General features: G+C 40.5%; 1 protein-coding gene across 4 annotated transcripts in view; it reads right to left on the reverse strand.

Moving 5' to 3' along the window:
* The window catches only part of SORCS1 (sortilin related VPS10 domain containing receptor 1), a 589,929-nt gene that overhangs the window by 122,797 nt on the left and 440,221 nt on the right, over positions 1-26,911 (reverse strand). For all 4 annotated transcript variants that reach the window (XM_015148114.3, XM_077945596.1, XM_001083180.5 and 1 more), the window contains exons 7-9: positions 14,082-14,200; positions 11,424-11,513; positions 3,721-3,900 (exon numbers count right to left, since the gene is read on the reverse strand). In XM_015148114.3, coding sequence (XP_015003600.2) covers positions 3,721-3,900; positions 11,424-11,513; positions 14,082-14,200 — 389 coding nt within the window. The remainder of the gene's footprint in view (positions 1-3,720; positions 3,901-11,423; positions 11,514-14,081; positions 14,201-26,911) is intronic.

Genomic DNA, 26,911 nt, shown 5'->3' on the forward strand with positions numbered 1-26,911 from the left:
TCTGCCACTTACCATCTTTGGGGGCTTGCAAAAGTTGCTGTATTCTCTCTGCCTGCATTTACTTATATTTGAAGTGAAAGTGACAACAGTTCCTACATCATAAAGTTAATGTATGCATTGAATGAGATCGTTACGGAAGGTTTTTTACACCATGCCTGGCACAAAGTGGCCCAAAATATTAGACATTATTAATATCAACAAAATCCATTTCTAGTATTTTTGCTCTGAGGCCAACTTTCTTGTCTCTTATTTCTTGGCTCTCTTGAATGGAGTCCAATTCACACTGATGGAAAATTCTGGTATTTCAATAACTAAACCATATAAGGCTGTACCCCCAACACTTTGTCTCTAGCATTTCTCTCTCTCATTCCATATACACACATAGTTCTAGGGTAGAGAACACAGAATCTGTATCCAGGTTCCAACGTATGTGCAAACAAAATGCTTAATTTTAACAAGCACAGTGCTTCCTTCTGCATTTTTTACAAAGACCCATCAGCAGTGCACATCCGTGACGCACAGACCCATCTACATGTTTATACATTATACAGTTCACCTCTGCTAAAATAGCCAGAAGAGCTCACAAATGCAGGAATAGCACATAATTGGCATGCAAAAGCAAACAAAGAACAAAGGCCATCCTCCTCAGTCACCCCAAATGTGAGCAGGCATGCACTCCATGTATGCTGTCTCTGTAACCCCCACCTCATGTGTTGCTTATCCTTGCTCCTTAGTAATTCATTTATGGATTTTCTTACTTCTCATTTATCTCTAAGCTCTCATCATTCATTACAATTCTACTGGGAAATTCATGCTGGATGGCTTTCAGCTTCCTGCTAGCCAGAACAATCAGATTTAAGGGAACATTTGTGCCAGGCTCCGTGTCAGCCAATATTCTTTCTATCTAGGTAATCAGCAGATACGGCACTGCCGTTCTGATCACATCAATTTCAATTCAAGTTGCCGTGAACTGTCAGGCTAATAAAACAAAGACTCCTCTCTCCCAGCCCCAGGATGCAGAGCACCTTTACACAATACAGTCATACCACTGCCCAAAATGATGATAATAAGAGCCAGCAGTTTCCCTACAGATAGTCAACTGCAAAAGAGGCACAAAGGGGAAGCACAAGATTAACAAAGCCATGTTTGGCATGTCCAGAGGTCGCCTTGTTTCCTCTTTTCATTCCATACCTGTTACTGATGTTTGAATTCAGAAAACTAGTCATGAAAAGAGTTGCAAATAACAAGACATTGCAAAGTCATTCCTGTCTAAACTTGTCATTTTTTCGTCATCAAGGGACCAATTAAAATGGTTTTTATTTCTGGCAGGAAACAAAATTTATCCAGAGAATCAATTCCATATTGACTCAAAAAGAGGGAAGAGGATAATCAGGAAGGGGAAGATGGAACCTGAAAGTCAGAACATGTTTTTGGGAGATCAAGGATAGAATGAGGGCCAGGCAAGAAAACTGGGTGATTAAGCTTGGGCAGTTGCTTTGACTTCATGCCAGTGAATGCGCAGAGCATGCTCAGTGTTGAGTCAAGGCAAGAAAATGCATGACATTTCAACAAAACACACTTCAAGTTAAAATGTTTATAGTCTATTGTTTATAGTCTATTTACCAATGAAAAAGAAATGTGGTAATTTACACTTGTTTATAAGAAGACAACTACTGTAATCCCAGCACTTTGGGAGGCCAAGGCAGGCGGATCACAAGGTCAGGAGTTTGAGACCAGCCTGGCCAATATGGTGAAACCCTGTCTCTACTAAAAATACAAAAATTAGCTGGGCGTGATGGTGGGAGTCCCAGCTACTCAGGAGGCTGAGGCAGGAGAATACCTTGAACCCAGGAGGCAGAGGTTGCAGTGAGCCGAGATCGTGTCACTGTACTCCAGCCTGGGTGACAGAGCGAGACTCCATATCAAAAGAAAAGAAAAAAAAAGACAACTACTTGATATGAAGAATGTCATATGGCTGCACTAATTGCAATATGGGAAGATGTAGGAATCCGAAATAATAAAAATGTTTTGGGCATTTAAATAATGTGGGTAGATGTTAAGGCTATGAGAGTAGAACACTGCAGTGGTGCTTGAACACACTGGAACATAATATTAATGATGCTATCTATAATTTGTTGAGCATTATTGTATTTTAAGCACTGTGCTCCGTGCTTTGAAAGGATTAATTCATTTAATCCTCAGAAAAATCACATCTAGTAGGTATCATATTTATCTCCATATTTTAAGCAAGGAAACTGTGGCTCAGAAGTTACTGGATTTGTCTCAAGAATACATACAAGTGGCATTGCTAGGATTTAAGCTTAGGCAACCTAAATCCAAAATCTGTACTCTAAATTAAATTTTATTCAACATGAAGTTGAAACTAAATCATCACAATATGTAAATTTCTTCTAGAATACAGTTTGAGGTTGTCATACATGATACTGTATTTATCTGAAACATGGGCAGAAGAAGAAGTGGAAAAACTTGTGAAAGTATGAAAAAGTTTGCAGTAGAATTTTCTAAACATATACATATAAACTAGACCCTATGCTAGTCTGCCATAATTTCTATTACAAATACCTGGGCTCTAACTTTGGCATACAGTTTACTAATATGCTTTTATACATACATAAAAGTTTAGATACTAGAAAAAAATCACTAAGAACCTCTGAAGGAGGAGGAAGATAGAACACATTGAAAGGGATTACAATGACAGGTTAAAATTTCTTAAGTGAAGTTAGTTTCTTTCATACTAGATATATCCTTACTTCTTAGACAAGCAACCTCTTGACTCACTGTGCTTATTCTTGACTAAATGATAGTGTCATTATGACTGTACATATCTGAATCCATTTTAGATTTTTTTTTCAGATAGAATATAGGTATATTGTTGCACTTCCCAAATTCTGAATGTTTTCAAATGGCTTATTATAACCTATTATAAATCTTTCATAGTGCATGATAAGACTGACGAATGGATAAAATCCATCCCAAGGCAGAAGTTTTCTTTCTAGCTAACTGTGCCTTCAATGGCAATTAAAGCATTGGTATTTATCATGAAAGCTAACCAATCCAACATACATGATTTTCTTTTGAATCTTAGCCATCTTGAGAAACAAAGAGTCTGCTAAGCTCTGTTCTTGTTGTAGTAGCTGTTTATTTTATTTTTCTGGATTTAGGAGACAGACACCTGCTAATCTTATCTCACTCTCTGGCCCTGTGAGAAAAAGGCCATTAGCCAAGGGAGCTTATTTAACCAGAAAGGTCTTCAAGTCCAAATGAAGCGTCTTCTGACTGGATGCAGGAGACCTGATCCCCTTCACTCTTTCTTCTGAGAGACAAGGGAGTGCCATCCACCATCCCTTTACTCATGGCCCGGCCCTGTCTGCCTTTCAAAACTATGTCCAAACATTGCATGCAGGCCACTCTCGTCACACCCTGTAATTGGCTGCCTCCCCAGACATTCCGCAAGTCCGCTAAGCCTTCATGTCCTGTGGAGTTTGTCAAAAAAGAAACTCTCCCAGAATCCCTCCCAGAGATGTTCTGTGGATTGCAAATTAACTTATAAAAATGTTCTGCAAATCTCTCCATTTCCCAAGAGAAATGAGGCCACATAAGGAACTGTATTAAAATGACCAGGAAAAGAGTCCATGCGGGGCTTCCATCAGCCAGCTGGGCATTGCTGTGGCTTAGGACCACATATGCCTCGTGACATACCTCATAGAGGTCGATCATGATGTTGCCCTCAGGGCCTCTGCTGCTCTGGACATTCTCCAAGGCCAGGGTGAAGTAGACACCACGTGTGTCTGAGATGTAGAGGTTGTACGTGTCATTCTGGTTCCATTCTTGGACCGCTGCGAACACCTGATTCTCATCGGTGCTGATAACATGCATGTCCTGTGAAAAGACACAAGGTCGTGAAGAGGGAAGAAGAGTTTTACACGTTAACCTGGCAGGCATCCAAAGAGTGTGGCATCAAATGAGGAATACCAGAATGAGCACTTTAATAGAACATAGCTTCCTTTTGCATATATGAGAAATAATAATTAGTTAAGCATTAATCATATATTTCCTTTGTCACTTGTGGGGTTAGGCAATAAGGTCATTAAAAAATAGGATGGAGGGGTGTTTGATAGATCAGTTTTAAATGCCTCATTACATAATTTGAAAAATACTTTCTTAAATATGTATGATTTGGAGAATCAAGCATCCTGATATTTTTGCCAAGCACAAATATGATACTTGCTCAGAAGGCATATATGGGGCAGACATGAGGAAAAGCTGGAGGGACAGAGAGAAAATAGACAAACGCTGCATCTCTCAGCGTGGCTCATGGACCAGCAGCAAGGACATCACCTGTAAGCTTGTTAAACACACAGAACCTTGGGCCTCACCTGGTGAATGGAAATCTGCATTTTAGTAAGATTGCTAAATAATTACCATGCATATTAAAGTTTGAAAAGCACTGCCCTAAGGTTCAGCAACCCCCAGCCAGTCTCCTCTACCCTCAGCCCTAAGAAAATATTCACCAGAGAAACCCAAAGTACTAATCCTCATGTTAATGTGTTCAAAGACTTAGCTGCTTATCAAAACCTAAACTGAGAGGTTCTGCAGGAATCCTCCAGTGAAAAAGGGCAAAAGATAGTCTGCATAACTGACGATGTTTTCAGACCCTGATGGTCCTGGAAGACAGAATTAAAGCAAAGGTAGCATGGAGACAGTGAGCAAATGCCCCCGGGGTGGGAATTTCAAATTCTTTTTCCCCCATTTGTAACTCTAGAGAAGAACAATGGAAGCTACCACAGTCTGAAGCTTGCTGACTCAGACCAAAGCCTGCTTTCTTCTTTAGGGGATGTCTGTTAATATGTTCTTGGCTGCATTTTACCCTTTGCCCAAGAGAGTAGACATAAAACAACTTCCAAAAACCAAAAATTAAAGCTAAGTAACCAAAACAAAACAAACAAAAACAAAGACTGCATATAACCACAAAGGTAGAAGAACAACGTAGAACAATTCTTGTTTTTGGCATTGCTTAGTACTCTAATCTTTCCAGATGCACCACACTCTATTTTTGAAAAGCTTTAGGAGATCTGGCAATCTTCCTGTTAACAATTCCAGTGCGGGGAAATTCTACCTAACTACTAACCTAAATTTCTCATTGTCATATATGCTCATGTTCTCAATCAAGCAGCATTTCAGCTCTGACTCTGCTCTAGACGTGTAGGCACAAGACTCCCTCTCCTCTTTACCCTTTATCACAGTAAACTCGATTCCAGAGGGAGAAGTCCATATCCAAAGGGCTTTATATTCCTCACCTCTACTCAGGCTCAATATGACACACTCGAGTTTGGTAACATTTTTGTAGAAAGAACCCCAACTGGAGAGGCCAAAAAATGAATCCTGCCCATTAATTTAATGTGTGCTTCTATCCATTGAATGTCTATTTACATTTCTCCTGGTAATTACTGCTCTCTCTAGGTATCTGCAGGGGGATTGGTTCCACGACTGTCCTCAGATACCAAAATCCACAGAAATTGAAATTCCTTATATAAAGTGGTATAAGATTTGCATGTAATCTATGCACATCCTCCTGTACACTTTAAATCATCTCTGGATTACTTACAATACCTAATACGATGTAAAGGCTATGTAAATAGTTGCATCATTTATTTAATTCGTATTACTTTTTATTGTATATTTTAAAATATTTTCAATCTGATGCAGAACCTGAGGAGACACAGGTCCAACTGCACGGATTGATGTGTTTTGAAAAACAGCCGCATTCCTCTCAGATATATTTCTATATTTCATCTAAACTTTTTTCTGCTTTCTTCTACCAGCAGCACAACAAATGAGCTTTTGGAACTGGCATTCAGAATATTCCATTTCTCGGCAACAGCAACTGAATAGGTGGATGGGCAGGTGACCCACATAAAGTCAATATGACATGTTTCTAGAATGATTGCGGAGTCATTAGGGAGAGACAAAATTAGTCTCTCACTATTGGTTTGTAAGCAGTAAGAATAAAAGAGAAAAGTCCACATCTGCTGGAGACATATCTTGGAGGTAAAGGATGAAACCAATCCTTATGAAAACAGGGTCAGAGGATGGAGAGAGAGGGCCCAATCCTGTGACATTTTTTGGTCCCTAAATGTGGACATTTAAGCAGCTGATCCCACTGCCAGACTTTTCAGTTAAAGAAGACAGTCTAGCAAAGTGACTGAAGAATGGACTTTCGAGTAAAACTACTTGAGTTCAGATCTTGGCTGTATATCTTAGCCACATGAACTTGGACACTCTGTATCTCATAATTTCAACCTGCAAAATAGAGACAAGGATAGTAGGTTCCCCATAGAGTGGCGAGGATGAAATCCATTAATAAGTGTTAAGCACTTCTAATAGTGTCTGGCACTTAGCATATGCTCTAGGTATGTTAGCTACTCTCAGTTAAGTGAGCCCTTACATCCCTTTTGTTGATTAATCCAGGTTCATTTGGCCTTTCTGTTTACTGCAAATACTCAAGTCCTAACTACATACACGAGAAGAAGTGGTTCACCCAAGTGTCTTTGTTGTTGTTTAAAATAAAATTTAAAATTCTTTGAACCGGGAGAAGCTACATCCAAGTGTTTGGTTTCTTTCTAACGGAGAGACTTGTCTGTGGAAATTAGCTCCAGAGCTGTTCCTGCATTGATGACCAAACCTTCCATGGCTCTCCATCCTATAGGGCAAAGACCTAAATCCTTACCTTGACATTGAGAAGCATCAAACAACTGTTCCCAATTCATCTTCCCTTCCTTGTCAGTAAGATGCAGCATAATCCCTGAAGCCAAGTTAAAATATTTAAACAATAACCTGACCGCATAGCTAATTCCCACTTCTGTGATTTACAGTGAATTTCTGCACTGGTGAACCTCTGAGTTTCTCACAATAGATATTTGATTAAATAATCCTACACTGGAAGAGTAAAGTGCATGACCTGTACCGGTCACTTCTCCCAAGCTTTTATTTTGTAGATTTGGAAAGGAAAACACAGATGCATCAAATATTGTGGTCTAGGTCACTTAGAGAACTAATCACACAATGATAACAGATTAAAATGACCATCTCTAGATATGGGCTGAGTTCCAATCCTTCCTTTGTTTCATATAATTATGTTGAACAGCCATTTTCAAATGATATTGGTCTTAAATATTTTAATTGAAAAGTTTAAAATATTTATATACCATCTTTTTTCTCCTTCCCTAAACCCTGTTTCTATTGGGAAAAATGTGCTTTTTCTCCCAATGTGGCACTTTATGTTGAATGCTTTAACCAAATCACAGAATTTGAGAGCAACTGTGATCTTACAGATTTTGTATTGAAGCATTTCTAAAGTCTGTTCCGTAGGACAACAATGTTGTAGGCCGGGCGCGGTGGCTCAAGCCTGTAATCCCAGCACTTTGGGAGGCCAAGACGGGTGGATCACAAGGTCAGAAGATCGAGACCATCCTGGCTAACACGGTGAAACCCCATCTCTACTAAAACAATACAAAAAACTAGCCGGGCGAGGTGGCGAGCGCCTGTAGTCCCAGCTACTCGGGAGGCTGAGGCAGGAGAATGGCGTAAACCCGGGAGGTGGAGCTTGCAGTGAGCAGAGATCCGGCCACCGCACTCCAGCCTGGGTGACAGAGCGAGACTCCGTCTCAAAAAAAAAAAAAAAACAATGTTAGGATTTTAGAAGACTTGAAAATTTTCAAGTTTCAAGTTTGGAAAACTTGAAAAATGTTTTACCACTTTAAAACGGTAAAACATTTTAATTAACGGTGAATTAAAGAGCTTTCTTGCTCATTGGACATTCTAAACCTTCAACATACCAGCGAGCTACTGTTACTCTCTAGGCAAGAAACACAGAATGGAGTTTCTTTCTTTTTTCAGACATATTTGACCACACCGCCAAATTCTCAGGAAGGATTACTAAGGACATTTTATTCTAAGTAACACACATGAGAAAATATTGTTGTGAATCTAAGCTCCTTATTTAAAAAAAAAAAAAATGAAGAAAAGAGGCATTGACAAACCAGCCCAAGGTTTCAAAGCAAGTTAGTGACAGATCTGGGTCCCTAATCCAGGTCTCCTGCTGCAAATAAAGCAGCCTTCACATCACCTGCATCTTGGTCCACATAGATCTTCCACCATGGAGACAACTAGATCCATACTAATAATAATATTACCTTGCTTTTATAGAGTATCTGTCCTCCAAAATGCTCAAAGCACTTTCATATGTATTGCCTCATTTATCTCACTTGAGTAGCTCAGAATGGGTTTCGAGCAAGTTAAGGAAGACTGTCACTACATTTGCCTGTCTGGAGGGCCACGTGCTCTTAACGGCAACGGCAATATTAAAATCTCCCTACCGCTTATCATTCTTTACTATTATATTATTAAACATTTTTTTGAGCACAGCTCAGGGTGACTATGATCTTTCAGGAGCTGATACAATGGTAGTGGGTGATTAAAGAAAATTGAGCATAAAAGTGCTGGTTTGTCTCGATTCCTTTGTTCGGCATGAAGTGTTGTTCATTTCCAGTTGCACCAGCCCTGACTCTGACAGAAGGCCATGAAATACATGCACCTTTGTCGCAGACCACTCCACCCAAGCTGGGGTTTCTTTTCGAAGGTATAATGGGATTATAATAAAGAATCTCATTGCCTTAAATAATAAACACCCACCTGGATCAAATAATACATTCGTTTGCTGTACTAGCCCCTATTTTTTCTGGTAACAAGCTACATTAATCACTGCATTCTACCCTCAGAACCCAGATGAGACTGAGTAATGGAACATGATCTTCTGGGAGAATAGGAGGAAGAAGACAGACGTAAATTCGGGTTCAAAGTAAAACGTTTTCCTTCCATATTGGCTAGATGCCACTGGGGGCAACTGTCAGCAATGATCTGTGAGATGGCTATGAACAAGCAATGCAAAGTATCTGTTTCCCCACCCTCCAGCAATGACTCTACAAACGTTTCTTCGATTTTAAAGTATGATTTCTGGGGCTCCTTAAGTCAATGGGATTTTCTTCTTAATGCCCCTGACAGTATATGGAATTTTGAGGAGGTGATGATGCTATGTTTTAATAACAGAAGCTATAAATTTACCTTCAAGGTAAGAAAGTATAATATAAAAAATACACTACCTTGAGAGTCAGGAGACTTGAGTTCTAGCCTCAGATATGCTACAAATAGCATTTGATTTTGACCGAAATTTATGTCACTTAAAGAGTTTATACCCCGCTAGGCGCGGTGGCTCACACCTGTAATCCCAGCACTTTGGGAGGCTGAGGCAGGTGGATCATAAGGTCAGGAGTTCAAGACCAGCCAGATCAATATGGTGAAACCCTGTCTCTACTAAAAATATAAAAATTAGCCAGGCTTGGTGGCATGTGCCTGTAGTCCCAGCTACTCGGGAGGCTGAAGCAGGAGAATCACTTGAACCCAGGAGGCAGAGGTTGCAGTGAGCCAAGATTATGCCACTGCACTCCAGCCTGGGTGACACAGCGAGATTCCGTCTCAAAACAAACAAACAAACAAACAAACAAACAAAAAACAGTTTATTCCCAAGAGTGCACATAAGATGAGGATATGGTCTCCATTTCCACATCCCTCTTGAACAGCAGCAGCATGTCATTGCATTGAGGATAATTCTTTTTTTTAAGGTGCAAATCCTGCAAGTCAACTACTTCATTTATTAGTCAATCAAAGAAACAACAATTTATTTCAATGCTCAAGAGGAAAAGAAAAAAGAAAAACCCGGCACTGTTGTATTTATTGAGTTAACATGTTCATTTCTCTGACAAACCTTCCTAAGAGATTATCAGGGGTAATTTGAACAACACTCAGTTTTCCTTTTACATAGTGATGTTATCCAATTCTTATCTAAGGCACAACTTCAATGTTGTAAATTCGTGTTTTATTGGAAAAAAAAAAAGAAAAACACTTAAGCCAAATCAAGAACAAGAACTTAAATGTATCCAGACACAGACATACATACAGTTCCGGATAATTACCACAGTCATCAATCTCTCAGCACCTGAAAATAACAACTACAAGCATAGCTATAGTTCTTTGGAGTTAATAGTGCAACTCAATGTGTGTTATTACCTCTAATGGATGGAGGCTTACAGCCCACCTTTCACTCTGTTAGGGTTAGGGTAGGGTGGTAGCCAAGAGAGAGAATTCAGCCTGGAGAAGCCAGAATAATCTGTCACCACTAGCTCTCCCGGGAGAGGAGGTCTGCTGTGCCCTTGTGTTATGTCTATTATATGACTTCCTGGGCAGCTATCTGGTGTTGGTTCAAGTCAACATACTACAAAGTCATGGATGAAAATATAAGAGAAAGAGGCATGGAAACTCAATTAAAAAAAAAAAAAGTTATGTATGTTCTTTGTACAACCCAAAGTCTTCCAAGTTGAGCTAGAACTCTATTTAAACCTGCAGAGTCCCTTTCTTATAGCCACATACATCTCCTTTGCTCTAAGATTAAGGCACAATACATTTACAGTTCCTAGTCACTTCAAATACATCACAATGGCAGCAAGATCACAAACACACAGCTTTGAGCTCCCAAGTCAGTTTGACCTCCACTAGGTGGCGCTCCATATTAACGCAGTTCTTCAGCACCTTCTGGAAAGACAGCCTGGGGCTGTCAACAGTTGAGGGTCTTTAACTTTTGCTTGTCTCTGTCTTCCAAAGGGTATGCCTTTGGGAAAGTCTAAAAAATTAGCTGCGCCTCAGAACTCTAAAGACAACCAGTCACATAAGTTTACAGAGAGCTGACTGGCTGAGAGAGAAAGCAAAGGCTGGTGCCACGTCACAGCATCGCCGCTCAGTAAACAACTGATAATCAAACCAGACAGAAATGGATTGCAGCTGTTGCACTGATACATAACACATCCAAAAAATATTTTCTGTCTTGTTAGAAAACCAATACATACGGCTTGAAAATCTTTACTACTGAAAATCAAATCAATTATTTAAATTCTTATGAATGCTCCTATAGCAACAATCCCAGAGAGAGAGAGAGAGAAGAGAAAAAGAGAAAGTAAGATGAAAGAGAGAGAAAAAGAAAGAGAAAAGGAGAAAGATGAAAGAAAAGAAAGAATGAGAAAGGAAACAAAGAAAGAAAGAGAAAGAAAAGAGAAGAGAAAAGAAAAAAGAAAAAGAAAAGAGAGAGAGAGAGAAAGGAAGGGAGGGAGGAAATAAGAGAAGGATAATAAGAATGGTCAAAAAGACAGTAGGCAGAGCAAACTTGGGAAACAGAGATGAGAGATGTAAATAAAACATGACTATGAGAGGTTGAAAGAGTCCTTGGGAAAGGGATGGAGGCTGGCTTCTGTGAATGAGAGTCAAGAGTGAAATGAAGGAAGTGATCTAGGCCATACCTTGGGTAAAGCATATTTCGGAAGCTTCATTTGGGCAAACGCATTCCTTCGGTAAGACACGTAGTAATGTGGCCGCCCTCCTGATGTCAGCTGGATCATAAAAACAAGATTGTAAGAAGCTCAAGCTACGATGACAGACACAGGTCACAGAACAGCGACCTGAATGGAAGGAGGTAGCTTCCAACACAACAAATGGCATTAATGTCTACTGCAGACACGTGTAAAGAATTGGCATTCAGTTCAAACACAACTTATAAAGAGTATGTGAGCTGGTCAGAGGCCCAAACTGAACCTACTGGACAAAAATACAATTCTTAAATTTGCACTGTGGCTCAGATGCCAGAAAACATTTTGAGTTATTTTTTTCAAATGATACTACCTTGGGGTACACTGGCTGATTGCCATCACCAGCCCAGGTCTCTAGACCCAAGTCTATGACCCTACAAGTAGGTAGGTCCCTGTGCCATATCAGAATGAAACGGCCCAAGTCAAACAGTGGCAGAGCTGGAGGCTCACATTTCTGGGCACTGAATTCCAGTTTGATGGTGTTACACTGATGATTATGGGCACATGGCACAGACAGGAGTGCTGGCGTATCAGACACAAAACCAGGCTAGGATTGTCGTCCAAATTCAATGTAGGTCTCTTCTATTTAATTAATTAATTTATTTATTTGAGATTAAGTTCCACTGCTGTTACCCAGGCTGGAGTGCAATGGCACCATCTCAGTTCACTGTAACCTTCACCTCCCAGGTTCAAGTGATTTTCCTGCCTCAGCCTCCTGAGTATCTGGGATTGATTACAAGCCCTTGCCACCACATCTGGCTATGTTTGTATTCTTTTAGTAGAGATGGAGGGTTTCACCACGTTGCCCAAGCTGGTCTCGAACTCCTGACCTCAGGTGATCGACCCACCTCGGCCTCCCAAAGTGCTGGGATTACAGGCATGAGCCACTGCGCCCAGCCTTTTTAAAATTTTTTTAAAGCTAAATCTCACTGTATTGCCCAGGGCTAGAGTGCAGTGGCACAATCATAGCTCACTGCACCCTTCAACTCCTGGGCTTAAGCAGTCCTCCCCAGGAACTAAGACTAAAAGCAGGTGCCACCACAGCCAGCTCCCCTCCAATTTTGTCCAAAGCATGCAGCTCAATGAATCCTGGTGGGTGTGAGAGAAGGCAGGAAGGGGTGTGGTCTCCAGCCCAGCATATGAGCAACCTGCAGGGCACAGTGTCAAGGGCACCACCACCAGTCTCTCTCGCTCCTTCGCAGCCACCCTTAAACTCTTTAAATGCCTGGAGTTTCAATGACAGCTGGAGTTTGCATACCCAAGGTCGACAAATGTGCATGTTCATCACATTAGGAATGTGACTTGGAAAGTTATCATCTTCACTGTCATGTGGCCAGATCACCTCTTAGGTCTAGTGAGGGGCTATAGGATGTTCATGGTGGCATAGGTAAAGACTGTATGAAATTCCAAATGCAGAATTGATTCTCATTTGTAAGTCATAGATGTGGATCACAAACTGTTATTAGAAACCAGAAAAGGTTCCTGGGAGCGGCACTGATAACAGAAATGAATTATTATAGACAGAACCAATACGTGTAACTATTCGAATGTCCCTTGACAACTTGATGCTGAAATTGTCCGAGTATTAATTACTAATTTTCCTGAAGAATAAAGAAATGGGGTGTGTGTGTGTGTGTCTGTGTGAGATCACATGTGAAACATGTTAAAAGTACACAGGCCAATGGGCACTTAAACAAATGGCCTCCTCGAAGCATGTAATTAAATATTCTAAATTCCAATTTCTTGTCGAAATAAATGTATTACTGTCTAGAATGGGTCTTTATGTATAATTTTATATATACATATAAGCTATTTAGTAATTGTACCTTTGTCATTTTTAACATGGAAGGCGGTAACTGAGTTTTTAAATGCATTGTCCAAACAAGCTTAAATTTCTCCTTGAATGCTGAAAAGCAGTGCAGCATATTTGCTTCTTGTCTCTACTAACAACTCAGGAAACTTCAGCTTCTTAAACTGTTCTCCACTCTCCTGGGGGTGAAAAACCTGGCTGAATATATCTGCTCTGAAGTGTCTTTATTCTAATCACAGTTGGTGCATGACAATAAAAGCTGATTACTCACCCCCTGGCCTCTGCCTCCCACTATCTCCAGCCACCCCACAGCTTCCCTTCCCATTCCTGCTTCTCCACTTTTAAAGTGGGTATTGGGGAGGGGGCTGATTGGCTGACCCTTCCCCAGATAGAAAGAGACTGACATATTTGTTCAGTCCCTTTGATAACTGGAAGCTTCGTTGGAATGCAGGTGTGGGGGACAGATCGTACTGTGCATCATCCTAGAGACAATCTCACTCCTCTCTGTGATGCCTTCATGACCCCATATGGATAAGATCCTCCGGACACAGCCCAAAGAAACTCATCACTATTCTGTTACTACAGAAGATTCCACATTCAGTAATTATCCTTTTGTTGAAAAGATAGTGATTTTCCCCTCTCTCCCTACCTCCTTCCCTCCCTCCCTTCCTCTCTTTTTGACTCTTAATGGAGTGTAAAGCAGGCAAAAGGGACTGCAATAGGGACAGAAACAAGGAAAATAAAGGTTTCTGAGACAATCAACAGAAGTGGATTTTTCATACCTGAACAAACACATAATGATCCTGAACAATCAAAGAGTCTGGGTCAATGTAGCCTGGAAAAGGTTGATTCCTGTTGGCCTCTGTACAGTTCTGCATTCGGCAAGTTAGATAATGTGAATCTGAAGATAAACAAATAAATAAAAAACATGGGGTTAAGGGGGATATACAGATAGAGCTTTAGAGTCAGGGTGGACGTTTGCTATTTCCCTTACCATTTCCAATTCTTTTTTTTTTTTTTTCTTTTTGAGACTGAGTCTCGCTCTGTCGCCCAGGCTGGAGTGCAGTGGTGCCATTTTGGCTCACTGCAAGCTCTGCCTCCCGGATTCACACCATTCTCCTGCCTCAGCCTCCCATGTAGCTGGGATTACAGGCTACCACCACCATGCCTGGCTAATCTTTTGTATTTTTAGTAGAGACGGGGTTTCACCGTGTTAGCTAGGATGGTCTTGATCTCCTGACCTCGAATTCGCCCGCCTTGGCCTCCCCTCCCAAAGTGCTGGGATTACAGGCATGAGCCACCGCGTCCCGCCACCATTTCCAATTCTCTAAACAAGTCTCATAATCTTTGTGAAATACATTATTGTCATTGTTATTATTATTTAAATTATTATCATTATTATTTTACTCACTTGCTCTCAATACCACCTACAACATCTCCTGGTGCTTCCATCAAGTCTTGATATCCTAGAATACTAAATTCTTGCTAATTATTTTTTTCCCTCCCAAACCCAAATGAAAATATTTTCAAAAAACTGGCAATAATACTTGCGATTTCATGGTCAATTTTTTTTCATTAGTAGGTTTCACCTTCACACTTTGATCTTTGACAAACAGGAAAACACACATACATTTGATCATTCATCATCTAATGATAAAATGATGTTGTTATAAGATTCTAGGTTAAGATAAGGGTTTTTCTTTCATAATTCATTCGAAGTAAAACAGAGCTGGGCACTGTGGCTCATGCCTATAATCCCAGCACTTTGGGAGGCCAAAGCAGGCGGATCATGAGGTCTGAAGCTCACAACCAGCCTGGTCAAGATGGTGAAACCCCGTTTCTACTAAAAATACAAAATTAGCTGGGCGCGGTGGCAGGCGCCTGTAATCCCAGCTACTTGGGAAGTTGAGGCAGAAGAATCACTTGAACCCAGGGGACGGAGGTTGCAGTGGGCCAAGATCACGCCACTGCACTCCAGCCTGGATGACAGAGTAAGAGTCCGTCTCAAAAAAAAAAAAAAAAGCAAAACTGAATTGGGAGGAGTTCCTTGAGTCAAGACTTTGTTTTTATTTTACAATTGGATCGATTGAGACCCTGGATCTCACCCGATCATCTGATGATAAATACAATATCAGTAATGAGAACTCTTACATCAGTTTGATCTCTATTACTGGAAATATATTTTATGAAGGAGGCTATTCCTGTTTTTTGAGCACACTATCCTGGTCTCTATCTAATCAGATTATGTTACTCCCTTACGTAAAATGCCTTTTGCCTCATTGCCTTGAGAATAAATTCAAACTCTCCACCACCCACCACGCCAACCCTCCAACCTCCCCCACTTCTCACCATGCTCTCTTCTTCTCTCTCTGTAATTCTTCTAATCCACCCTACTTTATGTTCAGGAAGTTGGCCAAACCTTCTACCACTTTAAAGACTCTTTATTTGTATTCCCTCTGCCTAAAATGCTTCTCCCCAGGCTGTTCTCAAAGCAGGTTCTAGATTTTTGGCTAGCTCACTGTTACATCTGAGGATCTTCCATGATTATTCTTTATCACGCACCATCCCATTAATTCTCTCTATGGAATTTATCACAATATAAAATTACCTTGTTATTTCTTTCTTACTGAGCCCTGCTCCCATTAGAATGTAATCTTCATAAAGACAAATGCCTTTTTTGTTTTGGTTGTTGCTGTTATTCACTGTCGTGCCCACCAGATCCTAATATTGTTGCCGGCACACAGTAGCCAATAAATGAATATTTGTCGGAACATGCCACTTATTGAAATATATCCTTTAGAGTATAAAAAAGAAGTTATTTTACTTGTTTTTGATGCTTAATGAGTAGGTGGGTTTGATTTTAAGATACCAGAGACTTATGCAGAAATCCACTTTTCCAAATGAAAATATCAGAAGATGATTATTTACGTGAAATTGAGGTGGGGAATAGTATGTCGAGAGACAGATAAGCTAGATATAAGGATTCAGTAAAGATTTCTCTTAAGAAAACTAGGAAGGCGAAGTTGTCCAGGACCACCTTTACTTAAGGAACTTGTGTGTAACTGTATTCTGCAAAGAGTGCCACTAGGGGTCGGCATATATTCTTGCTCCCTCTGACCAATGACTGATGGGGTTTCTGATAAACTCTCAGGAGACAGTGGAGAGCCTTACACACCATCTTCCTTCACCCCACTGCCATTTCCCAAGATGGGGATAGCTCTCAAGCGCTTTAACCTGTCTAGTCCTGGTGTGAAGCCACCTCCAAAATTAAATTAGAGTCCTCTATTCTTCCTTCCTCATCTCCTTTTTCAGGCATTCCTGTAATTTCATGTTAGAGCAGAACACAGGATCTTTTTAAAGACAGTTTCTGGGACTCATCCCTTCCCAGAACGATCCTCCCTCTAGCACACAAAATCTTTACCTCACAATTTTACACTCTGCCAGACCATTTGACAGCTTTTAAGTGACTTCTGTTTTCCAAAATATAGCTTGGGGGTCATAGAAACAACGGAGATTTATGACAATAAGAACTGGGCTTGAATTCTGGTGTGGTTTATTTATTAGCTGTGTAGTTCATAGGAAACCCTTTCATCTTCCCGAGCCTTGCTGTTACTGCAGTGCTAACCAATGTTCCGTCTTGGTTTATCTGTTCGTGGTACAGAAAGCTAATCACTGAGACAATGAGTATTGCTAAGGAAGAAGACTTGAATTAGGTGCCACAGCTGAGGAAACGGAAGATCAGTCTCAAATCTATCTTCCTGACAAACTAAAATTAGGAGTTTATATAGCAGGGAAGAAATGTAACCATGTGTGGGAAAATAGGAATTAAGGGGTGTAAGGAAGAAGAGCTGGTCAACAGCAAGCAAGTTGTCAGTTAGGCAATCAGGATGGGTGAGGGATCTGGCGTCTTATTGTCTAGATGCAGTGATCTGGTAAGCTTAAGTTCCTTGATGATATCTGGGAGGCCTGATGGTTGGTTTCCTGATAAAGCAACTCAGATGAGAACTCGGATAAAACAAATGTAACTTTCTCAAGTTTGAAGACTGGGAGGATCAATTTCTGTGTCATTCAAAAGAAAGCATAAACATCATGTTCTATGGGACAACTGGGCCAGTTTCACTGCTTCCTTCATCTATTAAAGGAGGATGCCAATATCAATTATCTTGTACTTTAGCTGTAAGAATTAAAATAACATATATGCTCAATGTTTTGAAACTCAAACTCATACAGATGTTAGTTGTTATGATTAAGAATGATAATACTTCTGTTTTCTGTTTTGCTACCTTTCATAATGATGAGAGCTTTGGGAACACGCTTAAAAAGACTAGTTAAGCTGGGCGCGGTGGCTCACGCCTGTAATCCCAGCACTTTGGGAGGCCGAGGCGGGCGGATCACAAGGTCAGGAGATCGAGACCACGGTGAAACCCCGTCTCTACTAAAAATACAAAAAAAAAAATTAGCCGGGAGCGGTTGTGGGCGCCTGTAGTCCCAGCTACTCGGGAGGCTGAGGCAGGAGAATGGCGTGAACCCGGGAGGCGGAGCTTGCAGTGAGCCGAGATTGCGCCACTGCACTCCAGCCTGGGCGACAGAGCGAGACTCCGTCTCAAAAAAAAAAAAAAAAAAAAAAAAAAAGACTAGTTAAGCCAAATTTAAATATTCCAGTTGTATTTCTGAATCAGGTACTTTGGCGAGCTGCTGAACATCCATTTTTCTCTGCCTTTTTGCTGAAATATCCAATATTGGATCCGTCAGCTCTTCTTTTCTCCATGTGACTCAGAAGTTCCCATATGCAGGAATGAATGTTGTCACTCTAAACCCACTCAAGCCTTCCTTCTCCACTTGCCATTGGTTGTTTTAGAAGGGGGCATTTAAACCTAGTATTGGTACATGAGAAGTGAGGAGAGAGCTTTTAAGGGGAAGCTGAGAGATATCAGGAGATACAGCAGAAGATCTTCTGCCTCTGTAAACACTGTGTCTCAATGTGAATGGCTCTAGGCTTCTGGTTGCCCAAAGGAGCCAGTCTTACAGTCAAGCTTACACAATGAGTATGACAACTAGATGGAAAGTACCCATTCCCTAATGACATCATTGAGCTGTTGATGGTACTGAGCCTCAAGCTGCCCAACCTCTGTGCCTCTTGTTATGTGAGATAATGAACAAAAAACAATGGCTAAACACAATATGAACTTGATTAGGAGGTCTTGAGCTTCTAATTACAAATACAATTTCCAACTAGAACTTCTAAGACTGACACCTAATGAGGACTTGATGCATACACAATTCTTCTTTTATTTGTATTAATGTCTGATGGCTCTTTTCTTTTCCTTAAGACCTAAATCTCCTCTTCAGAGGTCCCTGTACAAACATAAGATGGAAAATAATAACATACTCCTTTCATGTTTCTAACTCATCTATATAGACATTATTTTTTTTTTTTCTTTTTCTTTTTTTTTTTTTTTTTGAGACAGAGTCTCGCTTAGTCGCCCAGGCTGGAGTGCAGTGGCGCGATCTCGGCTCACTGCAAGCTCCGCCTCCCGGGTTCACGCCATTCTCCTGCCTCAGCCTCCCGAGTAGCTGGGACTACAGGCGCCCGCCGCCTCGCCCGGCTAATTTTTTGCATTTTTAGTAGAGACGGGGTTTCACAGTGTTAGCCAGGATGGTCTCGATCTCCTGACCTTGTGATCCGCCCGCCTCGGCCTCCCAAAGTGCTGGGATTACAGGCGTGAGCCACCGTGCCCGGCCTATATAGACATTATTATCTAAGGGATTTTAGGGAGAAAACAAAGATGGAATCTAACATTTGTTAATCATCTATGAGCCAGGCAGTCTGAAACATGTTCACATAGCTATAGTACATTTAATATTCACAACACTACAGAGTATATCAACTGATTTTGCAGATAAAGAGAATGAAGCTAAAAATTAGTGATTTGTAGAAATGGCAGTATGTGGTTGCAACATGGTTAGACTGACTCCAACTTTGGTTTATTTCTACTATACTATGTTACATGAAAAATCCCAGTGAGTTTGGGGCCAATCTTTGTTAAGTCTGGCTTCTATCTAAGGTTCAGACAGATACCCCTAGATACAAAACATGAACACCTTAACATTTTTGAATGGTAATTTGGCAATATGAATCAAGATACTTAAAAATGTGGGACCAGCCTGACCAACATAGTGAAACTCCATCTCTACTAAAAAAAAACCCACAACAATTAGCCAGACATGGTGGCATGTGCCTGTAATCCCAGCTACTTGGCTGGGAGTCTGAGGCAGCAGAATCACTTGAACTCAGGAGGTGGAGGTTGCAGTAAGCCGCGATCATGGCACTGCACTCCTGCCTGGCAACAAGAGTGAACTCTGTCAAAAAAAAAAAAAAGAGATACCCTTTGACCTAGGGTTTATTTCTGAGAATTCTATGTAAGGAAAAAGTCAAAGATCAATGCAAAGATTTAACAACTAAGATATTTATTAGTGTTATGTATAATAAAAAATTATGGAGAAAACATAATGGGCAACAATAGAAAAAGAACTTAATAAACTATGGAACATTTAGAGTTTGCTATTAAAATCTTGCTTTTATGAGGGAATGCTGAATATATTTTATATTATAGAAGTAGGTTACCAATTAGTAATATTATTCCAATGTTAATTTCCTAGCTTTGGAAAATATACCATGGTTACGTAAAACGTTAATGTTAGAGGAAGCTGGGTATAAAGTACATGTATTCTGTACTATCTTGGGTACCTTTTCTGTGTATCTAAAATTATTCCAAAATAAAAGTTTTTAAAAAGTAGGTTACCAAAATATGTGCATTATGGACCTGAGGTTTTTTTGCAGGTTGTATATATAGATATCTATAAATGTATGTTTGCACAGGAAAAATGAATAAAAGATATATATGAGATGTCAACAACAGCGGAGAGGCACTAATGTGAAAGAGTTGGCAATCTGTACAACAAATCCCTAGTCCAGCCCCTCTATAGCCGGGCAAGTAGGGGAGGGGGGAGTCAAGATGGGCTGTGAGATCAACTGTCTCTCTCTGCTTGTTCTTTCTCTACTTCCCATGCCGCATATTGCTGTTGAGCTGTGCAATACGGCTACCTTTGGTCTGAGAATTACCAAGTGTGAAAGTAGGGACACAAGAAAAGCCCCGGAAGAGGTCTTCAAACCACTTCTTCCTCTGAGTGGCTCAAAGTGAAATTTGCAAGCTGAAGGGGAAATGATTCATTTTGAACAGTCTGCCCATGGTAAAGTGTTCCTGGTTTGTTCCCTTTCTCCTCCTAATGGAAACAGAAAGAAATTGGCTGCACTTCATAATGAGGGACCAATCACTCTTATTCCCCCTGGGGCTTGCTGTAATAGCATTAAGTATGATGAACTCTTTCCATATTCAATTCTGGTGAGTGTATGATGTGATTCCATAGGAAGTATCTTGTAATTTGGCATTAATTAATGTCAATTAATGCATGCAACTGCTAGACATTAGAATTAATTTCATTACTTTTCCTACACAGATGTTTTCCTTGCCATAGGTAATTAGGACACTGTGCTGTTCTTTTCAAGCATCTTCACTCTACGCAACAGCTGCTGCTTAGAATAATGCAATCCCCATCCACCCAAAACCTGTGCTGTTCTAGAAAAGGGAAGCTGCTTTTAAAAAGGTAGGCTTTGAACAGAGGATCAGAGGTTTAAATGCAGGCTCAAGGCCTGCTAGCTTAGTAAATCACTCCACATCTCCAAACTCTGATCTACAAAATGAGAATAAACAATATCTGTCTTGCCAGAAGTTATGACATTTGATTGCCTTAGTCCTGAAATGTGTTGAGTCTAGCACCAGGTTAGACTGTACTCACATAATAGTAGCTGTAGTTGGTATTTAAGTCCTCTCTCTTCAATCATCAATACTGCTCACTGTGTCTCAAGCTAACCACCTGTAAAGTACTAAGCATATTTCTACCTGAGGCAGCTCCTCTCCTCTCCCCTCCCCTCCCCTCCCCTGCCTTCCCCTCCCCTCCCCTCCCCTGCCTTCCCCTCCTTTCCTTTCCTTTCTTGACAGAGTCTCACCCTGTCACCCAGGCTGGAATACAGTGACAGCAATCTCGGGTCACTGCAACCCCCCGAGTTCAAGCGATTCTCCTGCCCCAGCCTCCCAAGTAGCTGGGACTACCATGCCCAGCTAATTTTTGTATTTCTAGTAGAGATGGGGTTTCACCATGTTGGTCAGGCTGGTCTCAAACTCCTGACCTCATTTTCATCTGCCTCGACCTCCTGGGATTACAGGAGTGAGCCACCACACCTGGCCACTTCTTTCTTTTTATATTCAATTTTAATTTGGGTTAAAGATTTTTTTCTTTTAAGTATGTTTTTAAAAACACCATGAAAAAATATTCTCCTTCTATAATAATTAATATAAATACAAATCTGCATAGCCAGTACAGTGTGTGGTAGTGGTTAGCAGACAGCACTGCAAAATAAGTAGGGCTACAAGAAGAATGTGGAAGTCACCTCTGCACCCAACACACAGGGCCAATCGGTGGGTATGGCAGGTGTTTCGTCTTCCTGTTGGAGGGATCTTCTGGGTCCTAGTTCCATCTCCAGCATGGCGTGTGACTCTGAGAAGGTCATTGACCAAGCTCGGTTTTAGACTATTTCTTTCCATAATGAGAGTTATTAGAAGCTTAGAAACAAAAAGGATGCTACAAATCAGACTATGACTTTAGGATCCAATAAATCTTTACCATAAATTATCCACTGAAACCTGTTTCCTTCCCACTGCTGCCAAAACAAAACAAAGCTCTGTGATGTTGCTGGCAAGTCTGTGTCTTGAGGGCTTCTGCTATTTCTAAACGGCATGCTTATTCCTGGCTGACTCCCTATGTTCATTCAGAGAGTTCTGCTGGTTTCAACTGTCTTTTCCTTTCCTGTTATTCAGTCCAAATACTTCCTGGACCTTCTTCTGTGAAGTTTTTCCTGGGGCTTAGACAAACCTTTCCATCCCCAGAATGTCACTGATAACAGCAGCAGCAGCATTAACCTCCAAAATAACCAGAGCAACCTTTCCTCGGGGTCAGGAACTGTGCTAAGTGGATCACATGATTTTTTCTCTCTTAAACTTTGTTTAAAATCCAGGCTGGGCTCGGTGGTTCACACTTGTAATCCCCAAACTTTGGGAGGCCGAGGCAGGTGGATCACTTGAGGTCAGGAGTTCGAGACCAGCCTGACCAACAGAGCAAAAAAATATATTACAGATCTCTGGGACCCTATCCATCCATTCTATCATTCAACACATATTTATTTAGCACCAAATACTTTAATTTTCCCTAATATTGCAGAAGTTTAATTATAAACAAAGCTAGAAACGATGCAAGCAAGCATAAGCACTTTAAAACTCACCTATTCCTCATTGTTTCCACTTGGAAACAATTTAAATCAGCAATTTAAGCAATCTGTTTAAAAGCAGAACAGATTGTAAAGCCCATACAGGTGCATATAACTTCTCCTTTTGTTCTACTGCTCTATTACTTGTTTTGAAACTTTTGTATTAAATGTACTCATCTCACACACACACACACACACACACACACACACCACGCTGCTGTTCATATACATTTAATTCCTATCATTATTCTAGTGCCCTCTGTCACACGTACCTGCTAGAAATTGAGAATGTCAAAAGTGAGATTCTAGTCTTGGCTCCAGAAAGTTTACACAGAGGACAAGCTACTTCTGTAAAAATTATAAACTGACATCAGATGTTCTAGCTTGGCATGATGAGTTTGTGATTTAGCATTGCTTTCTTCTATGAAATTTCTTGATTTGGGACCAGTGTAATTGACTAAATATTGTATTTTATTGTTGGCCTTTAGGCATTCAGGAGGCCATGACTACTACAGGGAAAATTCTGGGATCATCAAATTTAGCCAAGCGTGAAACTAAAAACTGGGAACATGAGAGAGAAAACGAAAAGCATACTATTAGGTTGGTGCAAAGAGTCACTGTGGTAATTGCCAAAAACGGCAATTACCTTTGCACCAATTTGATAATATAAATACAGAAAGTTCCCTGTCCAATTACAGTGCAGCATGATGAGTGCATCCTAGGAGGAATGGAAGTGCTATGGGCTTGCTGGTGAGACATTCAGGCCTCCTACCTCTGCACAGATGTTTTGCTCTGTCCTAGAAACTTTTCCTGTGACTCTGAATTTATTTCACTTTGTATCACACAGAGCTGTGGACTTGTTATTCCTCCATGGCCTATTTAGTCCTCGTTAGGCTAGAGACTATTTTACTATTCAGTCTATGTTATAGAGGGAATTACTTTTGTCAGGGATGGGGACATTATGGAAGAGCTGAGGGAAAGCCTAGAAGGCTGCCTGGAATGATGACAAGGATAACTCATCATTCTAGAAAGAAGGAGCACTGGGCAGGAGCACAGAGGCATGAGAGAATGTGAGATGTGTTTGGGGAACACTGGCTGTGTGTTTTGCAAGAAAGTCCTACTGGAAACCCACACTAGAACCTAGTTCAGTTGGATAAAGACAGAAAATTACACACAAGGTCACACTCAATCATGGAGAACTGAGAAGCATATCACATAACTTTCCAAATTAAGTTTACAAAGACAGTAGGGGGCAAGGGAAGAAGTTAAAGAGAGACAGAGAGAGAAGGATAAAAAGTAGGGAAAAAAGAAAGCAAGCAGGAATGAAAGTAGAAAGCGGGCAGGAAGAAATGAGACTGTTTAGCTCATGGAGGAGAAAGCATACAGTTTCCAGTTTCTTCTCCAGGTGTTTTATTTTTATTTTTAGAAGGGGGAGAGAGGGGAGAGGGTGTGCACATTTATTTAGATGTGTCTACATGCTATAAGATTAATTTCAGAACAGAGAGACACTGCCTCTAAGACATGTGGACACATTCAATCAACAATTTCTTTTTTTCTTTCTTTTTTTTTGTTTTTTTGTTTTGTTTTGTTTTTTTGTTTTAGATAGAGTCTCTCTCTGTCGCCAGGCTGGAATGCAGTGGCACCATCTCGGCTTACTGCAACGTCTATCTCCCAGGTTCAAGCGATTCTACCTCAGTCTCCCAAGTAGCTGGGACTATAGACAAGTACCACCACGCCCAGCTAATTTTTGTATTTTTAGTAGAGACGGGGTTTCACCATGTTGGCCAGGATGGTCTCGATCTCTTGACCTCGTGATCCAGCAGCTTCAGCCTTCCAAAGTGCTGGGATTACAGGCGTGAACCACCGCGCCCGGCCTCAGTGAACAATTTCTTAGTTATTTTTATCATCCTCCATACCAGCTATCATACCTGAAACACAGGAGATGCTCAACAAAGAACAGTATGGCACAGTCCTTGTCTCAGTGGAATAAAGACAGATGACACGTTTGCCCGCCCCTCCCTCTATTCCAGCCACCTGGCCTTCTGTTATGCCTCAGCCATGCTAAGTATGCTCATATCCATACCCTTTGCATGTACTCTTCCCTCTGTCTGAATGCTCTTCCAGCAGGCAGACACACAGCTCTCTCCCATATTTCCATATAGACTTGGCTTAAATACCAAATGCCACCTTATCTGAGATTTCTTCCTTGATGGCCCTCTTTCTCTGATCACTCTCTATTCTCCCCACTCTGTTTTTCTCATACATTTGTCGCTCCACTTCTCATACAAATGCTTCATATATTTTTTATAACATCTCCCCTAACCAGAAGGTAAACTTTATGAGAGCAGAGCCTTTGCATCCACTCCTAATCATCCCTTATTCATGCCTAGAAGAGCATCTGATGTGGTGTAGATGTCCAACAATATTTTTTGAATGAATGAATAATAGGTCCAGAGTAAAACAGACCTGGCTTTAAATCCTAACTCTGAAACAATGGAAAAAAACACTTAAATATTTGTAAGCCCCATTTCCCCATCATGAAAATGAGGAAAATAAGAATAGTATCTACCTCCAAGGGTTGTTATAAGTAAGGCAGCTGAAGAGTACCTAGTGTGCTCACACCAGATAAGTAATAGGAATATAATGCATGATCCTAGCATCACTGTTGCTTGAGCATTTAGAGGACAAAGGAAGAAAATATGTGAGTAAATGCCAGGGTCTTTATGATGCTACTTTTTTTAAGCAGGAGTCAGAAACATTAGAAATTTTTCAACACTTGGGGATTGCCACATCTGCATCTTATATGGAGTGCTGCTATAGTATTCCAAGGGATCCCAAGGACCCAATAGACGCCTAGATCTTTGTCCTAAAGTTAAGGTCTGTGAGTGAAAAGTTTTTTGTGCACCTTTGTTCTCTCAGCCTCAGCATGGAATATAAGGGCATAGACCTTCATGCAGGTGGGTGGGCACCTGGGAAGCAGAGGAAGTGGCATATAATGGCTACAAAGAACCCAATTTGAAAGCTGCCCAGCAGAGCCGGTTGTTGTACTGTCACTATCAGGCTTTTCAATGCTGTGCTAGGAGGCCCGTGTTATCTTATTTCATGCTTTTCTGGTTGGTTGTTAGGGCTGTCTTCAGGTTACTAAATCAGAGAGGTCAAGTGGATGTCACTAGTCATTGAAATCAAGAGCCTTTTGCAATATGAAATATGGGGTCAGAGTAACACTGCTTGAAAAAAAAAAAAAAAAGCATAGTACTAGATTCTGGCTATACCACCTAAACCTTGTTGCTTTATTTGGGGATAGAAGAGAGGTGAGAATGTGCATTTTCTCAGCATGCTGGGAAGTGGTAAGGATCTGTCAGAATCTGAAGCTGACCAGAAATGGAAACGTCTAACCTCTTCCAAGCTCTACCTTGGAAGTTATTAATAAATTGACTAAAAAAAGAAGATAAAGGAAGACTATGAAATGCGAGGTCTAATAATGGTAACTGTTGTGCTAGCGTTGGAACTTTGGCCAAAGTGGGGGGTGCCAGTTTGATATTTTTAAATGTGTATATCAGTGCCAAAGGTTTCATATTTTCTATTCAAGAGATTTGATTTTTTTAAAGTTCACTGAAGAAGAAATAAAGGTAGCGAAGAAAAACAAAAAAAATTCTCAACCTCACTCCTAATTAAATAAATACAGATTAAAACAATAAGGAGATGCCTTTTTAAAATTTGCTCTCAGATGGGTTATATTTGAAAAGTCTTCAATAATGTCCAAGATTGTTGAGGGCTTGCAAACACAGGCATTCTCATACTGAGAGTCTATTCATTGTTGCAAATATTTCAGGAGGCAATTTGACAATGTCTACAAAAATTTGAAATATATATACTCTCTGACCCAGGTATTTTCCTTCATCAAATTCTCTTTCAGTAGTGTTTGCTGCTTACGCGAGCTTGAATGCTTACTAACCAAATAAATAATATGTGTGTATATGTATATATTCACATTGTTTGAAATAGCCAGAAGTCTCTATATCTACAAAGGTCTCTATAATTTAGTAATTACTAAATATAGTTGACTTTATAATGGGGTTCTATATATCAATTAACCATGAAGTTGCTAAATGTATATGTGCTGATATGAAAAGATTTTTAAGTTGCATTTGTATTCACAAACACTAAATTTGCCACAATTGTTCAACAAGAACACTCGTGTAAGTATATGTGTGTGTATACATATACATA

The sequence above is a fragment of the Macaca mulatta genome, chromosome 9 (assembly GCF_049350105.2).
Source record: "Macaca mulatta isolate MMU2019108-1 chromosome 9, T2T-MMU8v2.0, whole genome shotgun sequence".
In the NCBI taxonomy this organism is placed as follows: domain Eukaryota; kingdom Metazoa; phylum Chordata; class Mammalia; order Primates; family Cercopithecidae; genus Macaca; species Macaca mulatta.